Source organism: Dermacentor andersoni, chromosome 8 (genome assembly GCF_023375885.2).
Source record: "Dermacentor andersoni chromosome 8, qqDerAnde1_hic_scaffold, whole genome shotgun sequence".
Taxonomy (NCBI): Eukaryota; Metazoa; Arthropoda; class Arachnida; order Ixodida; family Ixodidae; genus Dermacentor; species Dermacentor andersoni.
The window spans coordinates 35861331-35885208 of NC_092821.1; the positions used below are offsets into that span (position 1 = coordinate 35861331).

At 51.9% G+C, this 23878-nt stretch overlaps 2 protein-coding genes across 2 annotated transcripts in view; both read left to right on the top strand.

Annotated features, from left to right (window-relative positions):
* BNIP3 (BCL2 interacting protein 3) overlaps positions 1-23878 on the top strand; it is a 103521-nt gene that overhangs the window by 39740 nt on the left and 39903 nt on the right. The gene's annotated exons all lie outside the window — the stretch shown is intronic.
* LOC140219789 (uncharacterized) lies at positions 6563-11087 on the top strand. Its single transcript, XM_072289639.1, has 2 exons — positions 6563-7093; positions 10878-11087. The coding sequence occupies exons 1-2, from the start codon at positions 6575-6577 to the stop codon at positions 11007-11009; spliced, it is 651 nt and encodes a 216-aa protein (XP_072145740.1). The 5' UTR covers positions 6563-6574; the 3' UTR covers positions 11010-11087.

Below are 23878 nucleotides of genomic sequence, written 5' to 3' on the forward strand. Positions count from 1 at the left end.
ACCGGCGGCCATGAAGCAGATATTGGGTCGGTGGGCGACATGGGTGCGATCTTGTACACGTTCCAAAATACAACGGAGGCGGTCCGTTCCACCGAGCCGCACACGATTGGTCAATCTGAACCGTGACGAACGCCATGATGTCAATTGTGACGTGTTATCTTCTGTCAATCATTCCGTGTCGTCTGCTAGTCGGACGAACGCATCGGAACTGACCGCCTATTTCGTGACGTAATGAACGGATCGCCTCCGTTCGATTTTGGAACGCGTACAAGATCGCACCCATTTCATGATAATGTTGTCAAGTACACCGTGAACGCTTTCGCGAACTTTTTTTTTTTTTTCACTCAATGGACCGAATGGCGAGAGCTCGCGTGTAGGCAGAAAGCCCCAAAACAGAATTTGCGCATCACGCGCAGGCTATAGTGTGGCAGCGTCTGCGCAGTCAAAAGGCCGCGCGCGCATGTCTGCGCTTCGCTACGGCGTATACGACGCTCATCGAGCTGCGCGACGAGCGAAAGCGAAACGCCCACCCGCCGTGGTTGCTTAGCACGGGCTATATATACGGCGTTATATACGCTACTAAGCTCGAGGGATCAAGTCCCGGCTACGGCGTCCGCATTTCGACGGGGGCGAAATGGAGAAACGGCCGTGTCGGGATCGGGGCTCTGCAGAATCGGGGCTTCAGCGTGTGTAAACTTTGGGTACACACGCCGAAGAACCCCGGATGGTCAAAATTAATCCGGAGGTCCCAGCATTGGCGTGCGTCATAATCAGTATCGTGTTCTTGGCACGTAAAACCGCTGAAGTTAATGTAGTTAAAGAGGACCCCTGGTTGTGGAACATCGCGGCATATTAACTACAGTATGTATACGCATATATATCAGTGAAGCACAGCACAGCGCAACATGAGGTACATTTTTTTGATACCTCTGGTGTTCGAAAAAAAAAAAAGGAACAAAATTTATTTCACTGCTAAGAATTCATATTTTTGTACTGCCCGATTACGCTGACTATGTGAGTTGAGGTTATGAACCAGCGACCACGTTTATTTTCATATGGCTTGCCCACAGTAAAGGCTCCATATATATATATATAGTATGTAGTTTGCTATCGCTTTTCATAAACCTGTTCCGCAAGCTATACGTTTACTGCTCCAAATGCTGCTCCGAAAAGGCATGGGCCAGTGCCATCGCTTATATAGATTGCGCTCACGTACTGTCGTTCACGGCCGAAGAGCGAGCGGTCCCGCGGCTGGAGCAGGGCATGGGGCGCGACGAAAATCGAGCCACGAATTCCGCGGTGCACCCGCTAACGTGTCCCCGTGTGCGTTGTTGGAATCGCACCGCTGGCCCGAGTTGTTGGGGTCTCGGTGCTGACGCCCGTTATTGCCAATGGGTCGCAAGCCCCAAGGGTAGCGTTGGCCTGGCGGCCTGGGGCACTGGAAGCATCCGAAGGTCCCGGCAAAGCATGAGAAGACTGGTAACAGAACAACTTGTTTATTCTAACATAGCAAAAGAGCGGCCGGTCAGGTCGACCGGAGTGGAGCGTCGGGAGAGCACGTAACTCAACAGTACAAATCGGAGCCTCCCCCTTGGCGTCCGGGGGCAGCTGCTCTTATACTCTCGGCGTCGCGGTCCAAAAGGGAAGGAGGGAAGGTCACCGGATGAAGGTCACGGGACGGCGCAGCAGGGGCCCACGACGGCGCGAGCGGTTGAGCCGAGAGACCTCCAGGCCCCTCATTCGGGGAACTCCGCTCCCCGGCTGCCGCGCTTGACAAGCGAGGGCACACACACACACACGCACACACGAAGACACGTGGCACTGAAACACGCCTGGACACGCTTGGCGGGTAGGCGTTGCGGCGTCGTTGAACGGGCCAAAATGTCCGCCGCTTTGAACAAAGCCCCGGCGTCCGTTGCATCCGCGCCGGCATTACCGCGCGTTGTAGGCGAAACGTAACAGACCGCCCCGCCGGGGGAAGGAGATCCCGATGGTCAGGGGACTGCATCCGCTGTCCGGAGGGATGTCGCTCGATGATGCCCATAACCGAAGTCGGGCGTCCTTTGGCGTTTCTTGAGCGCAGTGCACAGAGAAGGCCTCGTTCTCACGATCAGGTGCACACAGGACACTGCAAAGTGACTTCGGGAGAGTTGACATTTTGTTCTCGTTTCCGGCAAGCGTTAGAACTACGCCGAAAGTCAACCGCTCAGTCAGCAAGCACGGCACAACCCTCACTAAGCCCTGCCAGGCTCTTTCACCTTTTATACTGCTGCCTAGTTCCTTACAGTAGTTTAGCAGCACTCAGAACGCGTCCACAAATCGGAAAATTGCACTAGAAAGCACATCATCACTTTGAAACACTATACAAAAGCAATAAGTTAAAAATCCTGCCTCAGGAAGAAAAACATCAGTAACAAGCAATTTTGAGGCTGATTCCCACGTTAGGGGCTTCGACTTAAGCCATCGGCGTTACCGTTGAGACTCCCCTTTTTGTAACGCACCTCAAAGGAATATTGTTGCAAAGCGAGGCTCCAGCGCAGGAGGCGGCCATTTTTGGGAGAGATGGTCTGCAGCCATTGGAGAGGGCAGTGATCCGTTTCAATGATAAACCTCGAGCCGGCTAGGTAACATGACAATTTCTGAACGGCCCACACGATACACGCACACTCTTTCTCGGTGGCGCTATACGCCTGCTCACGACTGGTCAGCTTACGACTAGCATACAGGACGGGTGTGTTCTACTTCTCCATTTTCCCGTTGGCACAGTACAACGCCCATGCCTCGCTCACTAGCATCACACTGAACAACGAACCCTTTTGTGTAGTCGGGCGATCGTAGCACAGGCTGGCTTGTTAGGGCGCTCTTTAGGGCGCTAAAAGCTCTTTCCTTCGTCTCATCCCAGACGACTGTTTGCGGCTCTGTCTTTCTTAGAGCATCCGTCAAGGGAGCCGCGATATCAGAGTACCTGGGGATGTACCTCTGATAGTAGCCGGCGACACCTAAGAACGACCGAATATCGGTCTTCGTACGCGGTTGCGGGAAGTCTCGCACAGCGGCTACCTTTATTTCAGAGGGGCGGCGACGACCCCGACCAATCACGTGTCCGAGGTAGACAACTTCGGCCTGTGCTAACTGGCACTTGGGAGCCTTGACTGTCAAGCCCGCATCGCGCAGGCGGGTTAGCACTGCCCGCAAGTGCGCCATATGCTCAGGCCAGGATGCGGAGAATATCGCTACGTCGTCTAGATACGGTAAAGCGAATTCTTGCTGTCCCCGCAACACTTTATCCATGAGGCTTGAAAAGCAGTATGGCGCGTTCTTCAAACCAAAACTCAAAACTTTAGGACGGAATGTCCCCATTGGTGAAATGAATGCCGCATACCTACTAGCCTCTTCTGTAAGTGGAACCTGCCAATAACCCCTGACAAGATCTAGGGTGGAAATAAACTGAGCGCTACTCACTCTCTCAAGGCGCTCCTCGATGTTAGGGATCGGATAAATTTGATCCTTAGTGATGGAATTAAGCCTGCGGTAGTCGACGCAAGGACGAGGTTCCTTGCCCGGTACCTCAACTAAAATCAAAGGGGAGGTATAATCACTCTCACCCGCTTCAATAACACCGAGCTGTAGCATTTTCTTTACCTCAGCCTCCATAATATCGCTCTGGCGGGGTGACACCCGGTACGCCTTGGATCGTACTGGCTCTGGGGAGGTAAGTTCTATGTCATGAGTAAGGACAGAAGTCCTACCAGGCCTCTCAGAGAACAGACCTTGAAACTCTTGTAAGAGCTGGTGTAGTTCGGTTTTCTGCTCAGGCGACAGCGATGCTTTACTTATTAAGTCACTAATGACTTGATCGGTGTCTTTCCTGTTCGTCACTGAGCCTAGTCCCGGAAGCTCGACCGGAAGCTCTTCTAACTTTCCCGCATCGGGAATTTCCTCTCCAGTATCTGGTGCCTTTAACGCTACAGGCTCAATTTTATCCCGTTCGGGCGTGCTCTGACTACCAGCTTGCTGCACCTCTGACCCTTTCTCATCGTTCAACAACGTCGGCCCCGCAACTACCGCCTTTGCAGCGAGCTCCCGAACCTTCGATCTGGTTAAGGCCTGAACGCTAGCTTCACCAAACAAAAGCCCCTTCTCGCGCAGGAGGTGATCGGACCTGTTTGAAAATAAGTACGGGTACTGGGGGGGCAGCATAGATGACACTGCGGCCTCCGTCTCAAGTGCTCCGAAAGGTCCTTCAATAAGCACTTTTGCTACCGGCAGACACACGCTATGAGCTTCCACTGCTTGCTTGATCCATGCGCACTCGCCCGTGAACATATCGGGTTCTACGTAAGAGGGGTGAACGACATCCATCGTAGCTGCGGTATCGCGAAGCACTCGGCACTCTTTCCCGTTCACGAGGAGGTCTCGCATGTAAGGCTCGAGAAGCTTCATGTTCTCGTCAGTGCTGCCTAATGAAAAAAACACGACTTTTGGTTTTGTTTCTGGGCACTGCGCCGAAAAGTGACCCGGCTTCTGGCACGTATAACACAGGCGCGCTTGCCTCGCCTCGAACCGCTTTCTGCGTTCGGCTTCGGCTGCTACGCCTTGGATCGTACTGGCTCTGGGGAGGTAAGTTCTATGTCATGAGTAAGGACAGAAGTCCTACCAGGCCTCTCAGAGAACAGACCTTGAAACTCTTGTAAGAGCTGGTGTAGTTCGGTTTTCTGCTCAGGCGACAGCGATGCTTTACTTATTAAGTCACTAATGACTTGATCGGTGTCTTTCCTGTTCGTCACTGAGCCTAGTCCCGGAAGCTCGACCGGAAGCTCTTCTAACTTTCCCGCATCGGGAATTTCCTCTCCAGTATCTGGTGCCTTTAACGCTACAGGCTCAATTTTATCCCGTTCGGGCGTGCTCTGACTACCAGCTTGCTGCACCTCTGACCCTTTCTCATCGTTCAACAACGTCGGCCCCGCAACTACCGCCTTTGCAGCGAGCTCCCGAACCTTCGATCTGGTTAAGGCCTGAACGCTAGCTTCACCAAACAAAAGCCCCTTCTCGCGCAGGAGGTGATCGGACCTGTTTGAAAATAAGTACGGGTACTGGGGGGGCAGCATAGATGACACTGCGGCCTCCGTCTCAAGTGCTCCGAAAGGTCCTTCAATAAGCACTTTTGCTACCGGCAGACACACGCTATGAGCTTCCACTGCTTGCTTGATCCATGCGCACTCGCCCGTGAACATATCGGGTTCTACGTAAGAGGGGTGAACGACATCCATCGTAGCTGCGGTATCGCGAAGCACTCGGCACTCTTTCCCGTTCACGAGGAGGTCTCGCATGTAAGGCTCGAGAAGCTTCATGTTCTCGTCAGTGCTGCCTAATGAAAAAAACACGACTTTTGGTTTTGTTTCTGGGCACTGCGCCGAAAAGTGACCCGGCTTCTGGCACGTATAACACAGGCGCGCTTGCCTCGCCTCGAACCGCTTTCTGCGTTCGGCTTCGGCTGCCGCCGTCTCCTTACGTTCGGTCGGACACTGCGCCGAAAAGTGACCCGGCTTCTGGCACGTATAACAAACGCGCGCTTGCCTCATCTCGAACGACAGCCACCCGAAGTGAGCGGACGTGCCGTTGGCGCTCTCCGGACCCCGAAATCTGCCCGAAGAGAACGTACGTGCCGTCGGCGCGCACTCCGAACCGATCCGACGTGAGCTTTGGCCGTCGCCCCCTGCCCGGGCCTCCCGAGGCGCGAGCTTTGCCCGTCGCCCCCCGCCCGGGCCTCCCGAGGTGCCGTGCGCTGTGTGTGCCAGTCACCACGGAATACGCACGAATCCCTTCCGTTTGCGCCGCTGCCGACCGCTAAACCTACATCCGAACTTTTTTGGACCGTATCGATGTCGGAAAGTCTGCTCCTGGTCAGCCGCCGCACTGGGTCTTGCCTCGCTAGAGGCTAGGCCAATCACTGGTAGCGCACCCACCCCCAACAGCCATGGAGGTGCAATCGCAGGGCGAAGACCTCGACCCGACAACGTTCAGACCCAGTGAGTGGACCACGATACTCCGCGCGTACAAGGGAGGCAAACCAAGCCCGGAAACGCTGGTTGTGCCTCCTCATGCAGCCCCTGTTCGAGATAAGCCTGCCGCGCCCGCTGTCGACGCTCCGGCCGACACTGCCCCTGCGACCTTCAAGCCGACATACCGTGCTCAACAACAACAGCTGCGCGTGACGCACGCAATCGCATTGCGAAGTAAGCAACTTGCTTCACTCCCTCCCGACACTATAAGGGTAGTCTTCCGACCAAGAGGAGGCCTCGCTTTGAACGGAGCCATGGCGCAGCCACTCATGAAAGCTCTGCGAGTCACCGCCGCTGACCGGGACCTAGGAGAGTTTCACCTCCGGATTCACCCGACGAATAACACCTTCACGGTCGCTACACCTCACGAGTCAACGGCCCTTCACCTCGTCCAAATCAAGGAAGTGATCCTTCAAGAAACCAGTTACCCCGTCGCCGCCTACATCGCACCGCCGCCCGCTGCTGCGCGCGGAGTCATCTCGCAAGCTTACTGGGCGGAAACACCGGAAGAGATGCTACAAGACCTCCAGACTCGCAACCCGGAAGCTGATATCATCGCAGCCCGCAGAATGGGTAGGACCCTTTCCATATTGATTACATTTGCGCATGGCCCAGTCCCTCACACCATACGCTACATGAGTGTAGTGCATAGATGCACGGCGTACAAGGGAAGTCCAGACGCGTGCACAAACTGTCGTCGACCGGGCCACAGACACGACGTGTGCCCCCACCCCAAGAGTGGTCTCTGCCCGCGGTGCGGGGACAAGCATGAGCTGCAAGATGTTCCCTCCTGCATCCCGATCTGCATTCTCTGTGGGGGGCAGCACCTCACGGGCACCGGCTCGTGCAAGGCAAGAAATACCGCCACCAAACGACTTAGCCCACCGCCCCAGAAGTCAAAGTTCCCTACCAAGAAGGACTTTCCCCCGCTTAGCACGACCCTCCCGTCTACCTCTACATGGGCTTCCAAGGTTGCCAAGACGAATATCATGACTTCCCAGGACTCGGACGTGAAGGCTCTGCGGGATGAGGTAAGGCAGCTCAAGGCAGCCCTCTCTACCTCCACCCCTGCTCTACCCCCCACTCCACCATCCCCATCTTCCTCATCCAACCCGTCCGACCAACCTCCTCAGAAAAAGAGGAGGCCTGATGAGAGCCCAGTCCAACCTATAGACCTGGAAGCCAAATTTCAGGACCTCGCCCAAAACCTAGAATCCAAGTTCACAGAGCGCATTACTGCGCAGGTCACTGCACAGTGCCAGACTATGATTGAAGCTACCATTACCGGTATAATAGATAGGGTCATATCTAGCATCATGGCCAAGGTTGAGGAGCGTTTAGCTAACCTTATATCTGGACTGTCAGCGGCCTCTCCTCCCGCAGTCCCGCCTTCTGCACTCCTCCTTCGCCCCGCCACCCTTCAACATGGCTCCTCCGAGGCACCATAATTCCTTACAAATTATTCAATGGAATTGCAGGGGCTTTCGGCGAAAGCGCGACCCTCTGCAGCAGATTATTGCCAATTCTTTGTCCCCACCAGACATTATCGCTATCCAGGATGCCAATGTTCGCAGGCAACTGCCAGGATACGCTGTTATCCCCTCTGACTCCACTGATCTTCCTCGGGTGGTTACATACGTCTGTAACACCTTGCATTACGCGGAGCACGACGTTACCTCTCCTATTGCTCACACCTTCATCGAAATTTTACCCCACACCCCTGCACAATCTCCCCTGTTCATGCTTAACTGCTATCTTCTCCCACGACAGCCGATTCACCTACTTGCTCCACTCCTCAAATCCGTAACCCAAATGGCCGGATCAAACCCCCTACTGGTTGCCGGTGACTTTAACTGCGCTCACGTGGACTGGGGCTATCGACGCACCAACCACAGAGGCACAGTTTTATACAATAATACGCTATTACTTCACCTGACCATCTTTAATGATTTTAGCCTACCTACGCGGGTTGGTAACAGTGTTACTGCCGATACTAGCCCAGACCTCACGCTTGGTAGAAACTTGGCTCACCTACAGTGGGAAAGAACGCAAGCCACACTAGGCAGCGACCACCACCTGATTCGCATAGCGGTGAACTATCGCCGACCTCAGCGCAAATTTACCGCTAGGCACACTAATTGGGATCAGCTCCGTAAATTTAGGCAAGCGCAGCCAGCACAGGGCCCCTTCGACCTAGACACCTGGACTACTCAGTTACAGAAAGACATTCGCCAACATACCCAAACGCTCGATACTACCCCAGACACCCCCGTTATCGACAGTAAGCTCGCCCACCTTCTTGAAGCTCAAGAGAACATAACGCGAAGGTGGAGAACTCAAAAGCACAACAGGAAACTAAAACTCAAACTCACCCAGCTTCAATCCCAAATAGAACAACATAGTGCCGCTCTTTGCAAAGCTAACTGGGCTCAGGTTTGTGACGGCCTCCGAGGCAATCTCTCCACAACCCGTGCTTGGCACCTGTTACGCCATATGCTCGATCCCACGCAATCTAAAACTCAGACGCGTCTTAGCATTCGCCGCCTCACTCATAATCATCGGCAGGACACCGACGCCTTCCTCGCGCAGGTGAAACGCACCTATACCACCCCAGGTCCTCCTTGCAAACATCCCGAGTACACGGGCTCACCCCAACCACAGCTTGACGCTCCTATTACAGAATCTGAATTTCGCGCAGCCCTATTGAAATTGCGCAATACCACACCCGGGGAAGATCAAATTACGAATGCTGCCATCCGAAATCTTGATGATGCCTCCATATCTCACCTCGTTACCTACTTTAACGAGTGCTGGGAGGCAGGTACCCTCCCTGCCTCCTGGAAGCATGGAAAAATTATATTTATCCCAAAACCTCACAAGCCCATCACCCTCGAGAACATCCGCCCCATTTCTCTTACATCTTGCCTCGGCAAGACCTTTGAGCACATAATCCTTGCCCGACTGACAACGTACATGGAAGAAAATCACCTTTTCCCCCACAGTATGGTCGGCTTTCGTGCGCATCTATCTGCGCAGGATGCCCTACTTCAAATTACGCACGATGTGCTTGATGATACCATCCCCCATCTTACTAAAGCCATCCTGGCGGTTGACCTCATTAAGGCATTTGACAGAATTCGACACGCTGCCATCTTACGGGAACTGCAGGAACTACAGGTAGGCCCTAAGACCTACAACTACGTTCGCGCCTTCCTCTCTGGCCGCACTGCCTCCTTGCACATTGATCAGCTCAGCACACCCTCTTATACACTCGGTGAATTTGGAACCCCGCAAGGCGCGGTCCTCTCCCCCCTTTTATTTAACATTGCTCTCATCCCCTTAGCCCAGAAGCTCAATTTCATCCCACACCTAAAACATACTCTGTACGCTGATGATATTACCGCATGGACCACTCATGGCTCAGACGGGGAAATTGAGGAAACTCTACAATTAGCAGTCGACACGATCTCCGCTCACGTATCATCTATCGGACTCGAATGTTCCCCCTCTAAGTCCGCGCTCCTCCTAATTAGACCAAAATCTGCCGCTAACTCACCCATCCAAATCACTTTACAAGGATCCCCTATCCCCATCACTCCCACCCTGCGCATCCTTGGCCTCTACCTGCAGGATTCCGGACGCAATGACCATACCCTTAAAACATTGAAGGCCTCCACGCAATCAGTGTTGCAGCTTCTACGCCGCGTATCTTCCCTGCACAAGGGTTTAGACGAAGCAGACAACATGAAAGTTGTACATGCTTTTACGCTTAGCCGCATTCTGTACGCCACTCCATATCTCAAGCTGAACTGCACGGAAACCGAGCGCGTGAACGCCATGATCCGCCTTGCAACTAAGGCAGCCCTCAACCTGCCTCGCAGCACTAGCACAGCCAAACTCCTTGCACTAGGCATGCATAACACGCTTCCTGAACTAGTTGAGGCGCACCTTCAGACGCAGTATTTAAGACTTGCCGCGAGCGCCACTGGCCGCCATATCCTCGCCTCCCTTCGCATCAACATACCCGCTAATCAGCCAACCCTTATAGCCATTCCTCGACACATTCATACACCCCTTGTAGTGAAACCCCTTCCACGAAACGTCCATCCCCAATATCACATCTCTCGCCGCGTAGCTCGCGCAAATGCCCTCCACAAGTATTACGGACAAGTCGAGAAAGCCATCTGGGTGGACGCCGCATGTACAACGCATGAAGCTGTAGCAGTTGCTTACAACCCAACCTTACCCCGACCCCTAACTCACCATCTTCCCTCGGGCTCTACACCTGAGGAAGCAGAGGAGACCGCCATCGCCTTAGCCCTTGCCCTTTCGGATGCTGAATACATCTTTAGCGATTCAAAGACAGCTTTGTCCAACTTTGCCAGAGGCAGAATTCACAGCCCTGCCTGGAATTTGTTGAACATCCCCACCCAGAATTTACCACGCAGGGTTGAGCTCCGGTGGGTGCCGGCTCACTCTGGGAACCCCGGAAACGAGGCTGCCGATAAATTGGCCCGAGGTTTAATTTGCCGGGCTCAGGACAGCCTCGATCCGGGTTTCTCGAGGGAGCGTGTACACAGCTTTGCGGAGCTCACGCAAATACCCCGTTTGGACCGTCGGACTTACCCTCCTCCCCACCCCTCCCTGACGCACTCCCAACAGATCCTCTGGAGACGCCTCCAGACCCGCTCTCTCCCATCCCCTCAGCTGCTATCCCACTACTGTGGCATCTCCCCTACATGCTCCCTATGCGGAGACCCTCACGCCACACTCTCCCACATCCTTTTTGGCTGCCCTGCCGATCCTCCCCCGCAGGGACAGCCCGCCATCTCAAGCTGGGAGGACTGGGAGGTCCTGCTCTCGTCGACGGACCCGACATCGCAGGTTACTGCGGTGGCTCGGGCTGCCGACGTCATGAACAAAAGGAGCATGAACGTTTCGACGTAGTGCGGGACCGTGCGGTGGTCCAGGGACCCAGAGGAGTCCAAACTCACTGGCTATGAATAAAGTTTTTCTGTCTGTCTGTCATCTCGAACCGCTTTCTGCGTTCGGCTTCGGTTGCCGCCGTCTCCGTACGTTCGGTCGGACTGCTTTCACTCGCATCCGAACTACGTGTGTCCCCCTTTGCTCTCATGGGCGTGAACTTTGGCCTCTCCAACTTGGAGCCAAATTCACCCTTTTGACCGTCCTTAGCTCCGCGAGCCCGACGCGTCACAAACTCCTCGGCTAACTCAGCGGCTCTAGCCACCGTACTAACGTCTGGCCTATCCAAGACCCAGTACCGCACGTTCTCAGGTAACCGACTATAAAACTGTTCTAGCCCGAAACACTGCAGAACTTTCTCGTGGTCACCAAACGCTTTCTCTTCTTTGAGCCACTCCTGCATGTTTGACATTAGCCTGTAGGCAAACTCTGTATACGACTCACTTCTGCCTTTCTCATTTTCCCGAAACTTCCGACGGAACGCCTCCGCTGACAGCCGGTATTTTTTTAGCAGACTCGATTTCACTTTGTCGAAATCCTCTGCCTCCTCTCTCTCCAAGCGAGCGACTACGTCGGCCGCCGCGCCGGGTAGCAAAGTGAGCAAGCGCTGTGGCCACGTTTCCCGAGAGAACCCCTGCTTCTCGCACGTTCGCTCAAAGTTAACCAGGAACAAACCAATGTCCTCTCCAAGCTTAAACGGCCGCATCAGGTCAGTCATTTTGAACAATACTCGTTCTCCTGCACCGTGTGCCTGACTTCCATTACGAGCGCGTTCCATCTCTAACTCGAGACGCTTCATTTCCAAAGCGTGTTGACGGTCGCGCTCTCTTTCTTTCTCTTGTTGCTCTTTACGTTCGCGCTCATCTTTCTCTTTCTGTTCTTTAAGTTCGCGCTCCTGTTTCTCTTTTTGTTCTTTAAGTTCGCGCTCCTGTTTCTCTTTTTGCGCCTCCCTCTCCTCAATGGTCTCAAGGCATTCCGACAGCTCGTCATCCTCAGCTTCTAACTCAAGAATAGCCCTTAGCAGTTCTGGTTTTCTGAGTTTGTCTGAGACATCCAGACCCAACTCTCTCGCAAGCTCCAGCAATTTCGGTTTGCGCAACGACTTCAAATCCATGGCTGCTCTGAATGCTGCTTTCTCTACTGCCTACTATTGTCTTGCCGCAAACTAACCCGGCAGCAACGACAACCCCAATTACCAGCTCTGTTTCTAACACTAACAAAAGCCTGGCAAAACTCAGAAGAAGAAAGTCCCGCACTCACCAAACCTCGCAGCCAAGACTTCCGCGCAGTCGTTCCGCTGCAGGCAACCAGTCATCACACAGGGCTCGTTGCACTGCTCCCGGATGGTCGTTGTGCTGCTCAGCATACAGTCAACCGCATCTCTTCGCTGCTGGCCTCCGTTGTCGCGATCTCACCGCTGGCAACCAGATGTTGTAACCGTACTGCTGGCCCGAGTTGTTGGGGTCTCGGTGCTGACGCCCGTTATTGCCAATGGGTCGCAAGCCCCAAGGGTAGCGTTGGCCTGGCGGCCTGGGGCACTGGAAGCATCCGAAGGTCCCGGCAAAGCATGAGAAGACTGGTAACAGAACAACTTGTTTATTCTAACATAGCAAAAGAGCGGCCGGTCAGGTCGACCGGAGTGGAGCGTCGGGAGAGCACGTAACTCAACAGTACAAATCGGAGCCTCCCCCTTGGCGTCCGGGGGCAGCTGCTCTTATACTCTCGGCGTCGCGGTCCAAAAGGGAAGGAGGGAAGGTCACCGGATGAAGGTCACGGGACGGCGCAGCAGGGGCCCACGACGGCGCGAGCGGTTGAGCCGAGAGACCTCCAGGCCCCTCATTCGGGGAACTCCGCTCCCCGGCTGCCGCGCTTGACAAGCGAGGGCACACACACACACACGCACACACGAAGACACGTGGCACTGAAACACGCCTGGACACGCTTGGCGGGTAGGCGTTGCGGCGTCGTTGAACGGGCCAAAATGTCCGCCGCTTTGAACAAAGCCCCGGCGTCCGTTGCATCCGCGCCGGCATTACCGCGCGTTGTAGGCGAAACGTAACAGCGTTGACGTCGCGTACGGCGGTAGCCGCCGCGTGAGCGATCGAGCGCGTCCCGTTGTCCAGATCGGTTTGTGACAATCGAGCACGACCCTGGATGAGTTCCGAGTCCGGTCTCTGTGCGAAGTCGCCGGCGTCCAGTTTGGTGAAGACGGGGAGCTATACGCATACTTCGCGAAGTGAATGAGAACTGTTGTATATGGAGCAGTTTTTCTAAGAGTACCGTTGGCGTTTGACAACCCGCGTTGTTGCCGATGTAATGTCCTGGCTAACGCTAGCCAAGGTGTTTAACGAGAGAAAAAAAAAAAAGAAGACAGAAAGAAAATATGATGCAAGGTACGATCTTAAGACCTACAGTGTTTGTTCGTATGACGACCGAACACCGTAGCACTTAACATCTTACCTTGCACCGTGGTTTTAAATTCTTTATTTTGTTTCCTCGCGGAACAGCTTGGCGAACATTACCTGGGACGCACGGCATATAAACAACTGGAGCGCTTATTCTTTTGAGTGACGAACGTGGTGCGCTGCGTTGAGATCTTTCCAGTAAGGGCCAGTGCGTATACGTTGCTGTGCGAACGGTGAAACGGACTCTGTACATGCAGTCCCAGTTGTGCGACGGCAGCACTGCCGATTTCGACTTGCTTTCCTACTTCCTCTCTCCTGCTCCGAGAAAAAAAAGAAACGAGAACGAAAAAAAAAACAGTAAAGTATAGCTGCGCAAGCACTCGAACATTGCGTGCTAACCGTGCGCGTGTGGCGGCCCGCTTTCCTCTCTAACCGTGCGCACCAGTCCCCCGTGGTTCTTTCACGCTTACGTGGTGGACCTTGTCGCTGGCCTATATTTCTCCCGCAGGCGGCTCTCCCTGGCAGATTTTCTGTTTGCCCCGCGCGTTCTGCGCGGTGGCGTGCCGAGGCCGCGAAATGCGAGGCCCACGCTTTCCCATATAGACTTGGAACCTTGAGAATGCGAAGCCTTTCGATGCAGAGGGAGGTAGCGACTGCGAAGGGCAGGGAACGGGGCGAGGGGGGGTTGGATGAGGCGGTCCGCGATTAAGTGCGCGTATCAGAAATGACGGCCGTGTTATCTCTCTTCGTCGTGCACTGCTGGCGTATACAATGTCGCAGACGTTACGATAAAGGAAAGGCAGGCTTCCGAAGTAGAAAGGTAAATAGAGTGGGAAAAGTGAGCCATGTTGACACGTGATTCGGTGGAGACGGAGCACGGTGGGAGTCGGGTTGAAACGACTTTGTTGGCCCTTGATCGTCACCTTCGTCGCCGTCTATTATCTCATCTGCAGGACACATCTCTCATATCTTATCTCCCAGGGACCCCCATTTACCTTAGCCTTGTGCTGACATGGCTTCATACTGTGTCTGTTAAAAAAGAAATTCCTATCTCATCGCTTCACGAAATCCTCGGCCTTCCTATACTGCGTTTCCCTTCCTTCCATTACTCTAATAATACACCATATTTTCTAATTGATCCACATCGACTGTTTATTTCCGGACAACCTTCTCTGGCAGTGAAGGGAAAGCTACGGAGGCAAAGCGCGCGCTCAAGTGACAGGGCTTCTGAGTAGTTCGCCATTTCCGTCGGCGTGATCCGCTGGCGGCAGACAACACATAAACACTTTGTTTACACCGGCTAAACGAGACAAAACACACCGATGAGCGTTGAAGTCGACTTTGCGCCTTTGCGCTTCCGTCTGCATGGGCAAACGCAAAGCCGTCGCACGTGGAAGCTGCGTCTATTATGCGTCTGTTCCGAAGAAACCAAAGGCGCCGTCAAACGCTGCTGGACTACTAAGAGCGGTAACGCTTGCGCAGAAACTGCGGCCTCCGCCCGCAACTTTCCCTTCGTTGCCGCGCAAGATTGCCTGCGAACGCGACAACAAATGCGCGTCCTTCGGTTCGCTATTCTTCTATCCGCCGCGCTGGCTTAGCGACGATATGGTGTTGCGCTGCCTATAGTACGAGGTCGCGGGATCATGCAATCTAATCGCGGCCGCGGCAGCCGCATTTCCATGGGGGCGAAATGCAAAAACGCCAGTGTCCCGTGCATTGCAGGCGCGTTATATCTATGTCGCCTGGTGGTCAAAATTAATCCGGAGTCCCCCCCTCTACAGCGTGCCTTTCTTATGTTACTCTCTTATGAAGCTGTGCAACTTTGATGCACGCCCACCCCCCCTTATGTAATGCCTTCGGGCCCTTAAGGTTGAATAAATGAAATGAACGAAATAATCAAATGGTGGTTTTGGCACGTAATACCTCAGAATTCAATTCGGTTCGCCAGTTTCGTGCGTTTCTTCTACAGCTTTAAATTCGCTCGGAAAGCCAAGAAATCCGCCCAGGAACAACGACGAAATGCACGCGCATAAAATCTGCGGATCGTCTCGAACGACAAGCGCGTATCACGCTTTCCGCGAGCGAACTTTATTTAGCCGGCACCCCGCAGCACGTTTCTCCCCCCCCCCCCCCCCCACACTCTCCCTCCGCCCCATCAACGCATCGATATGATCGACCGCAGAACCGCCCACCGCGCGAAACTTACGAATGTCCCACGCCGTTTCCCCGATTTTCTTCCTTCCCTATTTTTCTTTTTTTTTCCCCCGAGAAGGAGCCCGCGCAGATCCAAAGGCGCCTCGCGACAGCGGCGGGCAGCAACACCTTCATTTCGGCGGTCGTTCATCCTGCGACGTGCGCTTCGGAGCAAAGCCCGTCGGAGACAACCTTGGCGTGACCACGACGCACGCGCCGTGTTTGTTTCGCCATGCCCGCGGATCGAAGGGTTGCCGAACCGCGAAGGTGTACTCCGCCTGAGTAGGACGGAAATCGCGCGTTTGTGTGTTAGTGTGCATGCGTGATGCGTGTCGCTCGCCTCTCTGTCTGCGTGCGTGATTGAGTGTTCCTATTCCCGCGCGTATTTCGTGTGCGTACGGGGAAGGGGCTGTACCGGGGTTACCTGGCTGGCTGGCTAGGACACCTCAGTGCGCACCTCCTCCGGAGAGGACATCGAGGCACGCTACGGGAAGGGAGGCCTCGCCTGCACTGTACTGCTAGTATGATCCGCAGTGCGGTCTCTTTTCGTGGAAGCGAGGTGAAAGAATCAGAGAAAAAACAAAGAAAGAAAGGAGCCAGAAAAACACAACAGACAGACAAGGGGCTCGATTCGGTGACAGATTCCCTGCACAGCGGAATATGACGCGCGGAACTGTCCCGTACGTGTTTTTACGTCTATTCAACTCGCTTGCACATCGTGAACATGAAGTTCGCCAGTTGCTGTGCGCATTATACTGTTCGTTTCGGCAGGGCAATGGGACGTCGTCTGTTGCCTTCGTTCGCCACTCGCTTCGCCCAGTGCTGGTTTTTTCCCGCTGTACGAATGCATTCACTACATTCCCCGCACTTGCGGTGGAGAGTTGGTGCACCACTCTCGTGGCGCACAAGGATTTGTCGCGGCCGCTTCTGCACCTGCACGCGACTGGCACTGCATGCGGTGCAGCGAACTGTAGTTCGAGGAATGCCACTGCGAATCGAGTCGCTAATAGACCTCGCCCTTGCGAGCACACATTCGCGATTCACGGGGTGTCCGTCCGTTGCACGCGCTTATCACCGGGCAGCAACGCGTGTTTCGGGTGGTGTTGCAAACGGCCGCTAATTAAACTCGGGGATCGTCCGATGCCTCTTGGAGAGAGAGAGAGAGAGAGTAGGAGAAAGAGAAGCCGTTGGCGACGCCGCCAAGTGTAGCGGCGTGTCGCTGTCGGCCACGCTTCTAGTCGTCGTGACGCAAACTCGCAGTCGCGCTTCACTGGGAGCCCGGATGGTGCGTGGAAGCCAAGTGGAAGCGTGAAGCCCTTCCCCGATGACGTCAGTTCTGCGCGGAAAGAAATTGGAAGCGAGCGGATGAATGAGCTACATGAGGCCGGCTCTGCGGCCAAAAAAGGGTCAACGGGGACAAATAAGACGTATGGCCGGAGCCACGCGATTCGCCGCGGATGCATCGCGAGCCGCAGTTCACTGCCAAGTTATGTCGCTGTGCGAACCCCGGCGCGGAATCTGCGCACTTACCTCTATACATGAAGTGCACTGGACAGCTTTGAATTCTATTTAGTGAATTCCTTTTTTCAAGTTGGAATTCATTGCGGTTATACTACGTCTGTATCCCACATCTTGTATGTATGTTGCCGTGTTATTGGCCTGGATTCTAGTGTAGGCGGGCATAATAATAATATTAATAATAAAAAAGCTGCGCAGATTTTCTCCCGTCACCGTACACGTATACTATCTTAATCGCACATAGCTGGAACACGCTTGCCTCGCCACGAGGCAGCCTTGCGTGCCCACGCAATGAAGCAGGCGACACGGAGACGTATTCTGCGACGATCACTTTCGGCGACTGTGTCGCCGTCAGGCGTGCGCTGATTGGCTCGTTGAGCGAAATCGGGCGAGATGATTGGCTGGTTGAGCACTACTTCACGCGATGGCGATAGTATCACCTGCGCAAGTTTGCTTCGATGCGCCGCCGCGCTCGCTAGCTGCACTGGCGCTGCGGGGAGCGCAGCAATTGGGACCAACTTATAAAAAACCAGCAGTTGGCAACCGAAGCACACGGACCGCGCTACGTTGTGTTACTACGCCAGCCAATCACAGAAGCAAACAAAGTCGTTGTCATGCGACGTTTTCAAAATGGCGTCGTACTTGATACCTCCGGTATGGTGGCGGTATGGTGGTATGACCTCTAGCAACCATACCTCTGGAGCGTCTGCTGTTCTTGAAGAGTATTTTCGTCGGCGGAAGCGATGAGATGTGCAACAGACATGGACAAAGTGTATGGAGTCTGATCATTTCACTCTTCAAAAGTCCGTGGTACAGTTCATTTTACTGCTGAGCCCGTTTCACTCATGGAGCTTCAACGCCAACTGAAGTGAAACTTGACAGCAGATAGTTGCAGCGAAGCAAGCATTTTATTTCAGTTCAATAAAGAATGAAACAGTGTAAAATGACATGCTTATAAATTTATTTTTGTCGTTACCGCCTTATTTAGATAACAGGCAAAGTTTGAAGTACGAACTATTTGCAGCCTCGCGGAGGAACAGTGCCTGGTGGTTATGAGGGCGTGGGCGGGGCTTCACTGCAGACTTGAGTTGTATCCGAGTGTAGCACACCCTAGCGGTGTTCCCCGCTAAGTGTGATTTAGATAACGTAAGGTGTGTATACTTTTGTGGCGAAACAAAACGTTCACCACCTGCAGGAAGGAATTAGGCTTCGCCCGCGTAACGAGTGTCGACGTGTCGGTATGCTCCCACGTCGCAGCTGCACGGTGAAATGAATAGCGAAGCGTTGCTGACGTGGTCCAAAAGGCTTTCCGTGCTCGTTGCACGTGCAACGCAGCGCAGTATTTTGTTTTTTTACGAGGTAAACAAGAAACTAGACCCGAGCAGACGGCCGTCAACATTCGCGACGAGCTCCTGCACGAGCTCCAAGGCGTTGCACACGTCACCGCCGTCCTTTCGTTTTGCTTTGCCAGGCCCCTTCTCAACAGGCTTAATTGGGATGTTCTGTAAGAGTAATTTAATACTACAACTCGGTATGAGAGTTTTAGAATAGGGGCCCCAAGGAAATAGCGTCGAAGCCACTGCGCATGCGCGAGACGCAAACTGCGTTTGGGTTTTGCATTGGGTACGCTATTTCGCCGATTTAGCGGTAGCCCAAATAGCGGCCCGAAAAGCTTTGCGTCAGCAAACATGGCGGCACCCGTCGAAGCGACGGCACCTCCGTGGACGGCACTAACCTAGCACCAAAATAGGTTCGATTCGTGGTAACGCGTGAAGTTCGCGAGCTAGGACAAGTGACTGCGGTTATCGCTTTCTCTCAACTAGCGTGTGTTATGAAGATTGATTCATTAGACGCCGCTGATTCCGGATTCGATTGTCGATTTTATGGCTCGTAGGCTTGGCTGGTGAAGGCACGTAAAGTTGATTTGCTCAAAACTAAGCGCAACTAATTGTTTCCTGCTTGCAGAATAACCTCTAAATTGTAATTAAATGTGAATACACGCAAGTCAAAATTAATATTCCTATCATAAAATGGTATATTTTATTTAATTATTTCTAATAGCTTTTCTGTAACGCCGTAGTGGCGCTGTCAGCGCAAGACGCTATCCATGAACGCAAAGTCCTATTCTGCCCCAACGCTAACACCCGCAAAGCTCTTTGGGGCCCCAAACATCGGGGCCCCGGGCCTATTCTAAAACTCTCTAATCTTACTTAAGTGTTCTCTTTTAGAAATACACTGAACAGAAATACGACATCATTCCACGCCGAAAAAGCACTCTTTCAAAACTATACTTTCGTTAATTTCGCAGTAGGGGGTCAAACTTTAATTCGACTTTCGCGCAGGGGCGCCATCGCGTAAACGTCAGTGCGACGTCTCGGAATCACGGGCCTTTTTTTTTTCTTCTTAATTAGGCCGCTGTGGCGTATATAGTTAAGGTTACTGAAACTTGCAGTAGAGCGATAAGTTGGGCTAGTTGGTGAAAGTTCATGTTGTAATACGGGGGTTACTGCTATACAAACACGCGGACAACAGAAGTAGAAGTGGACAGGACTGCGCGGAGACTCACAACTGAATTTTATTGGGTGAAAGATGATATATATATATATATATATATATTGATCTGCTAAGTTCTGACCTGCGGTTACATCCTGATTACTTCCTGCTATAAGGCGGGTCAATGGTCGTAATGTGAGAACGCCAAAAAACCTCCCGATTTCCTAACACGGTATCGGATTTTAACATTTTGCTTTGCCAGAAATAACATTTTGCGTGTCTTCAGAAATAGGATCGAGGCGCATATATATTCCTCGTTACGATAAAACAGAGGCGAGGCATTGAACTTAGGTGAACTACTCGGGGAAATTTCACCACAGCAGTTAGACATGTTTACGTCAATAATAATAATAATAATAATAATAATAATAATAATAATAATAATAATAATAATAATAATAATAATAATAATAATAAACGACAAGAATAATATTCCAAGAAGTCTATGCTGTCGTTATCATGATTAAATACTTACTAAATTTAGCGGCCATCTCGATAAGTTACCAAGGCTCGTCGCTGTTCTCCGGACCACCGTGATGTGAACCACGATCCGAAATTCCGTACCCTCTCAATATGGGGGGGAAGGCATGGGAGTTCATGCGAAGGGCGAAAATTTCCAACAGCCGCTTGCGCGAAATGTGCGCACCAAAGGTTTTGTCGATTTTCGAGCAAGCTGTGTCACCGATAGCGTCATTCTAGCAATTAAGCGAATATAGCCCGCCTGGCATGCGGTATTTACGGCGCGCTCTCCCTGTAAATAGCGGGAAGGGGGACTCGGGGGTGATTTTGGCTCGCTTCCGCTGCGTATTTGCCACGACTTCTTTCTTTTCGTTCGTTTTTTTTTTTCGGAGGTTGAAACCGCATCGGCCGCGCTCTTGCCACCAGAACGGGATGCCCGGTGCACCCGCACTCCACGACAGTCGTTTGGTGCTAATGCGCGCAGTACCGCGAGCGCAGCGAACTTCGGCCATCTTGGCCATCGGCCCTGGCGTACGTCTGTCATTGGCTGGCGAGGCTGTAAACAACAACGGCGCTCGAGCGGAGTGCGTGAATCGAGGCGTGCGAGCGGGCAAGGCGCAGCGCCCGCGTTTCTTTGGTTTCCCTTTGTGCGTGTGTTTCTTAGCGCTGTGTGTGTCCGATGGGCGGCGCGCACATCGTTCATTTGTTCGCTTCGCGTCGACGTTTGTGCGTCTCGCTTTCTCCGGTCCTTGTCTTTTTTTGCGCTGTCTCCTTTTCCCAACGAATCACCAACGAGCCCAAGCTTCCACGCTTTTAGTCGCTTCGTTCCGCTCTGCTTTTCACCCCCCCCTCCCCACAGTAGTACTTATATGACGTCACGATAGCCATGTCAAATGCTTCAGGACGTGAACCCACGAATGGATATATCAATCAACACTCCTGACGGTCTCTCCTCGACTTTATTTCTATTTCATAAGTGCTGTTTTCTCTGCTTACTCCTCCCTTTACACAACGGTGTTATGAAATCCTCACGTAAAAAATAAAAAAATAAAATAAAAAGGACTAAAAATAATTTGTTACTTGGAGTTCTTTAACGAGCACCTAATCTGTGCACATGGGCGTGTTTAACTTCACACCACACCACGAGTAGGTAGAAAAACAAAACGAAGTGCAACATGCCACTTGTTCATAACTATTTGCTGATTTGGCTGCTATATATCTTCCCCAGGAAAGTTTTTGGCTTGCACGAAAGTGTTAATTCGTCATTCGACTGTTACTCCGGCAGTTGGGTTTTGTCGCATGTCCACGCCCTTCAGATACTGGGTATGGTAATGCCTTGCCTACTGCACCTAACTGAGCCAGCACTGCATCTTTGCTGTCAAAGCAAGGGACTATTTTCTATAGCATTCACATATAACGATCGTGGTAGTAGCTTAGCAGCATTCCCAGGTTCCACTTCGCTGCACGGAATTGATCCACTTCAGTGAACCACGACTGCGCCTTATGTCAATCCCATGTGTAGTGCGCAGTCGTGTGACCACCTCTCTCTCCCCCCCCCCCCCCCCCTCACCAAGCGCCTCATCGACGCATTGCCTTTTCGCAAGAGAATAGAAACTTTTAGAATAGCGTTTGCAAACAAATGTAAACACATTACATACGTAAAGAAATAGCCTCAAATTGTCCTCACTGCGCATGCTGTGAAGGAGGGGCAAGTATTGGCTTCACCTTTCGTGGTAAGAAGCTACGGGAGCTTCCACTTCAGCAGTTTTTCTGTAACCCCCTTGGCAACAGCAGGATGGTTGCTAATGGATCATCTTGGCTTGGGTATGTTTGGCATGAGGCACCAAATGGCAGCCTCTTCTATAATGTCTTCTTTACGTTTGCATTTCTGCACGGTAAACAGAAAGACTTGAAAGGATGTACACCATAATCTCCCACGAAGGTGCTTACTTTTAACGTATCATAAAGATGACAAATGCTATTCTAAAGCTGTCTAATGTGATGCGTGGATTTTTTCGACTCGCTGCCGGTTTTGAAATGCAAGCATAGCTTGGTGAGAACCACCTGTAGCCATTGTGTTTACAAAGAGTCTGGCTAGCTTAATGTGACGTTAACTGAATTGTTAAAGGGAACCTTTAGCACGGGGCCAACTCCGATGCCGCCTGTTCAGAAACATGCAAAACGCGGAAATGCTTTTATGAGGCAACTGCTGAACCGATTTTAGTGCATTTCGTTGCACTTTAGAGAGAAAGTGAAATTCTAGTGACTGCAGGAAGCCAAACTTTGATTTAGCATATAGAATATCTTACAAGATTGCCGAAAATTGGTGTTTCAGAAAAATTGAAGCACGTTGTTTACATATCCGTATCTCAGCACCAGAAACAGACCTTGCAGCTCTGGAAACTGTATTCGTTGTAGCCTTTAAAGTGAAGAAATAGGGTTTTGCAGAAGTCCTACTGATCAATTAATGTTATATTTTAGAGTAGTGTACAGTATAACAATTTTGTCTGCTTTATATGTATTAATTATAAGGTGCAGTTTAAAGAATTGCAATATTGTTTTTCATAGCCGAGTAAGAGTTGTAAACTTCATAGTTGAGTTCTATAGTTGCAGTTTATAAAAATTCTTCGGAATACCTGGCACTCGAAATACTAATTAACATACTGTTTCATTATTTTAAGAACATATATTGGCCATGGGGAATGGAAGGAGAGGTGTTGGTAGCTGCAGGTGGACCGAGCATTCCAAAAGCTGTCGGCGTGCCGTGCTGATTTCTATTCCGAGTCGGATTCTGTGCAGACACACCATGGCATTTTCTTGTACAATGGCCTAACACAATAACGTTAGGTCATGACATGCGCTACAATGAGAGCAATGGAAAAGGAATTTGGGAGCCGCTGTGGCACTTTGGCTTGTCTTGCTCATGGTGTGCAGCACTTCATTTAGTGATGTACAGTAGTATCTATGTCAAGCGCCTTCCAACTTCCTAACAGTCCATGAAAGAATTGTATGTGTGATGGTGCTTGTCCTAGCACCTAGATCATGGCCGTTGTTCTCTGTACAACAAAAAGGGGCAGACTTAAAGGCCTTGGTTGAAGTACTGTGGAAGTAATTTCTTATTAGCAAGAAAAGTGCAACATGTTGCTGTCAAGCTGAAAAGCATCGCAAAAGCTAGTATTTGTTTTTTTTTTGATAAAATTTTCAGCATGCGAGTTCTGGCTAGGTACGAACAAACTCTGAAACAGTCCCCATCGTGGCTGTGCACCAAAGAGAGGATATGCATAATTGGGCACTGGAGAACTGTGAGAAACAATTGGTGATATGTTTATATATAGTAAAGCTTGTTGGGTGAGTCAGTGCTTAAATGCCTGGCCTGCCCTCTGTCTTTGTCAACGTAGGCTACCTGTTGGTGGCGAGTTTGTCCGTCAAAAGAGCACTTATATCTACGCCTTTCGCTCCAGCACCTGTCTCAGCACCTGTCATCGACGTTTTGAGTGCGTTGGGTGCTCCAGCCATTGAGTTTCTTGGTCATTACCTGAACTTGATTGGCATTCGCCCACTCTCTTCGAAAGTTCAAGCTTTAGCTGGCTTCTGATGGTTTAGCTGGTATAGCTAATGGTTTAGCTGGTGCGGAGGTAACGGACAACAAAAACAGGACAAATAATTTCACCATTGTTTTTAGCAATAGTCCTACAGGGACAATAT

Excerpts from the sequence above, each read along its gene's own strand:
- LOC140219789 (XM_072289639.1), top strand. The coding sequence starts at position 6,575 with ATGCTACAAGACCTCCAGACTCGCAACCCGGAAGCTGATATCATCGCA. Across the intron at positions 7,094-10,877 it reads TGAAGGCTCTGCGGGATGAG|GGACAGCCCGCCATCTCAAG; the intron begins GTAAGGCAGCTC and ends CCTCCCCCGCAG.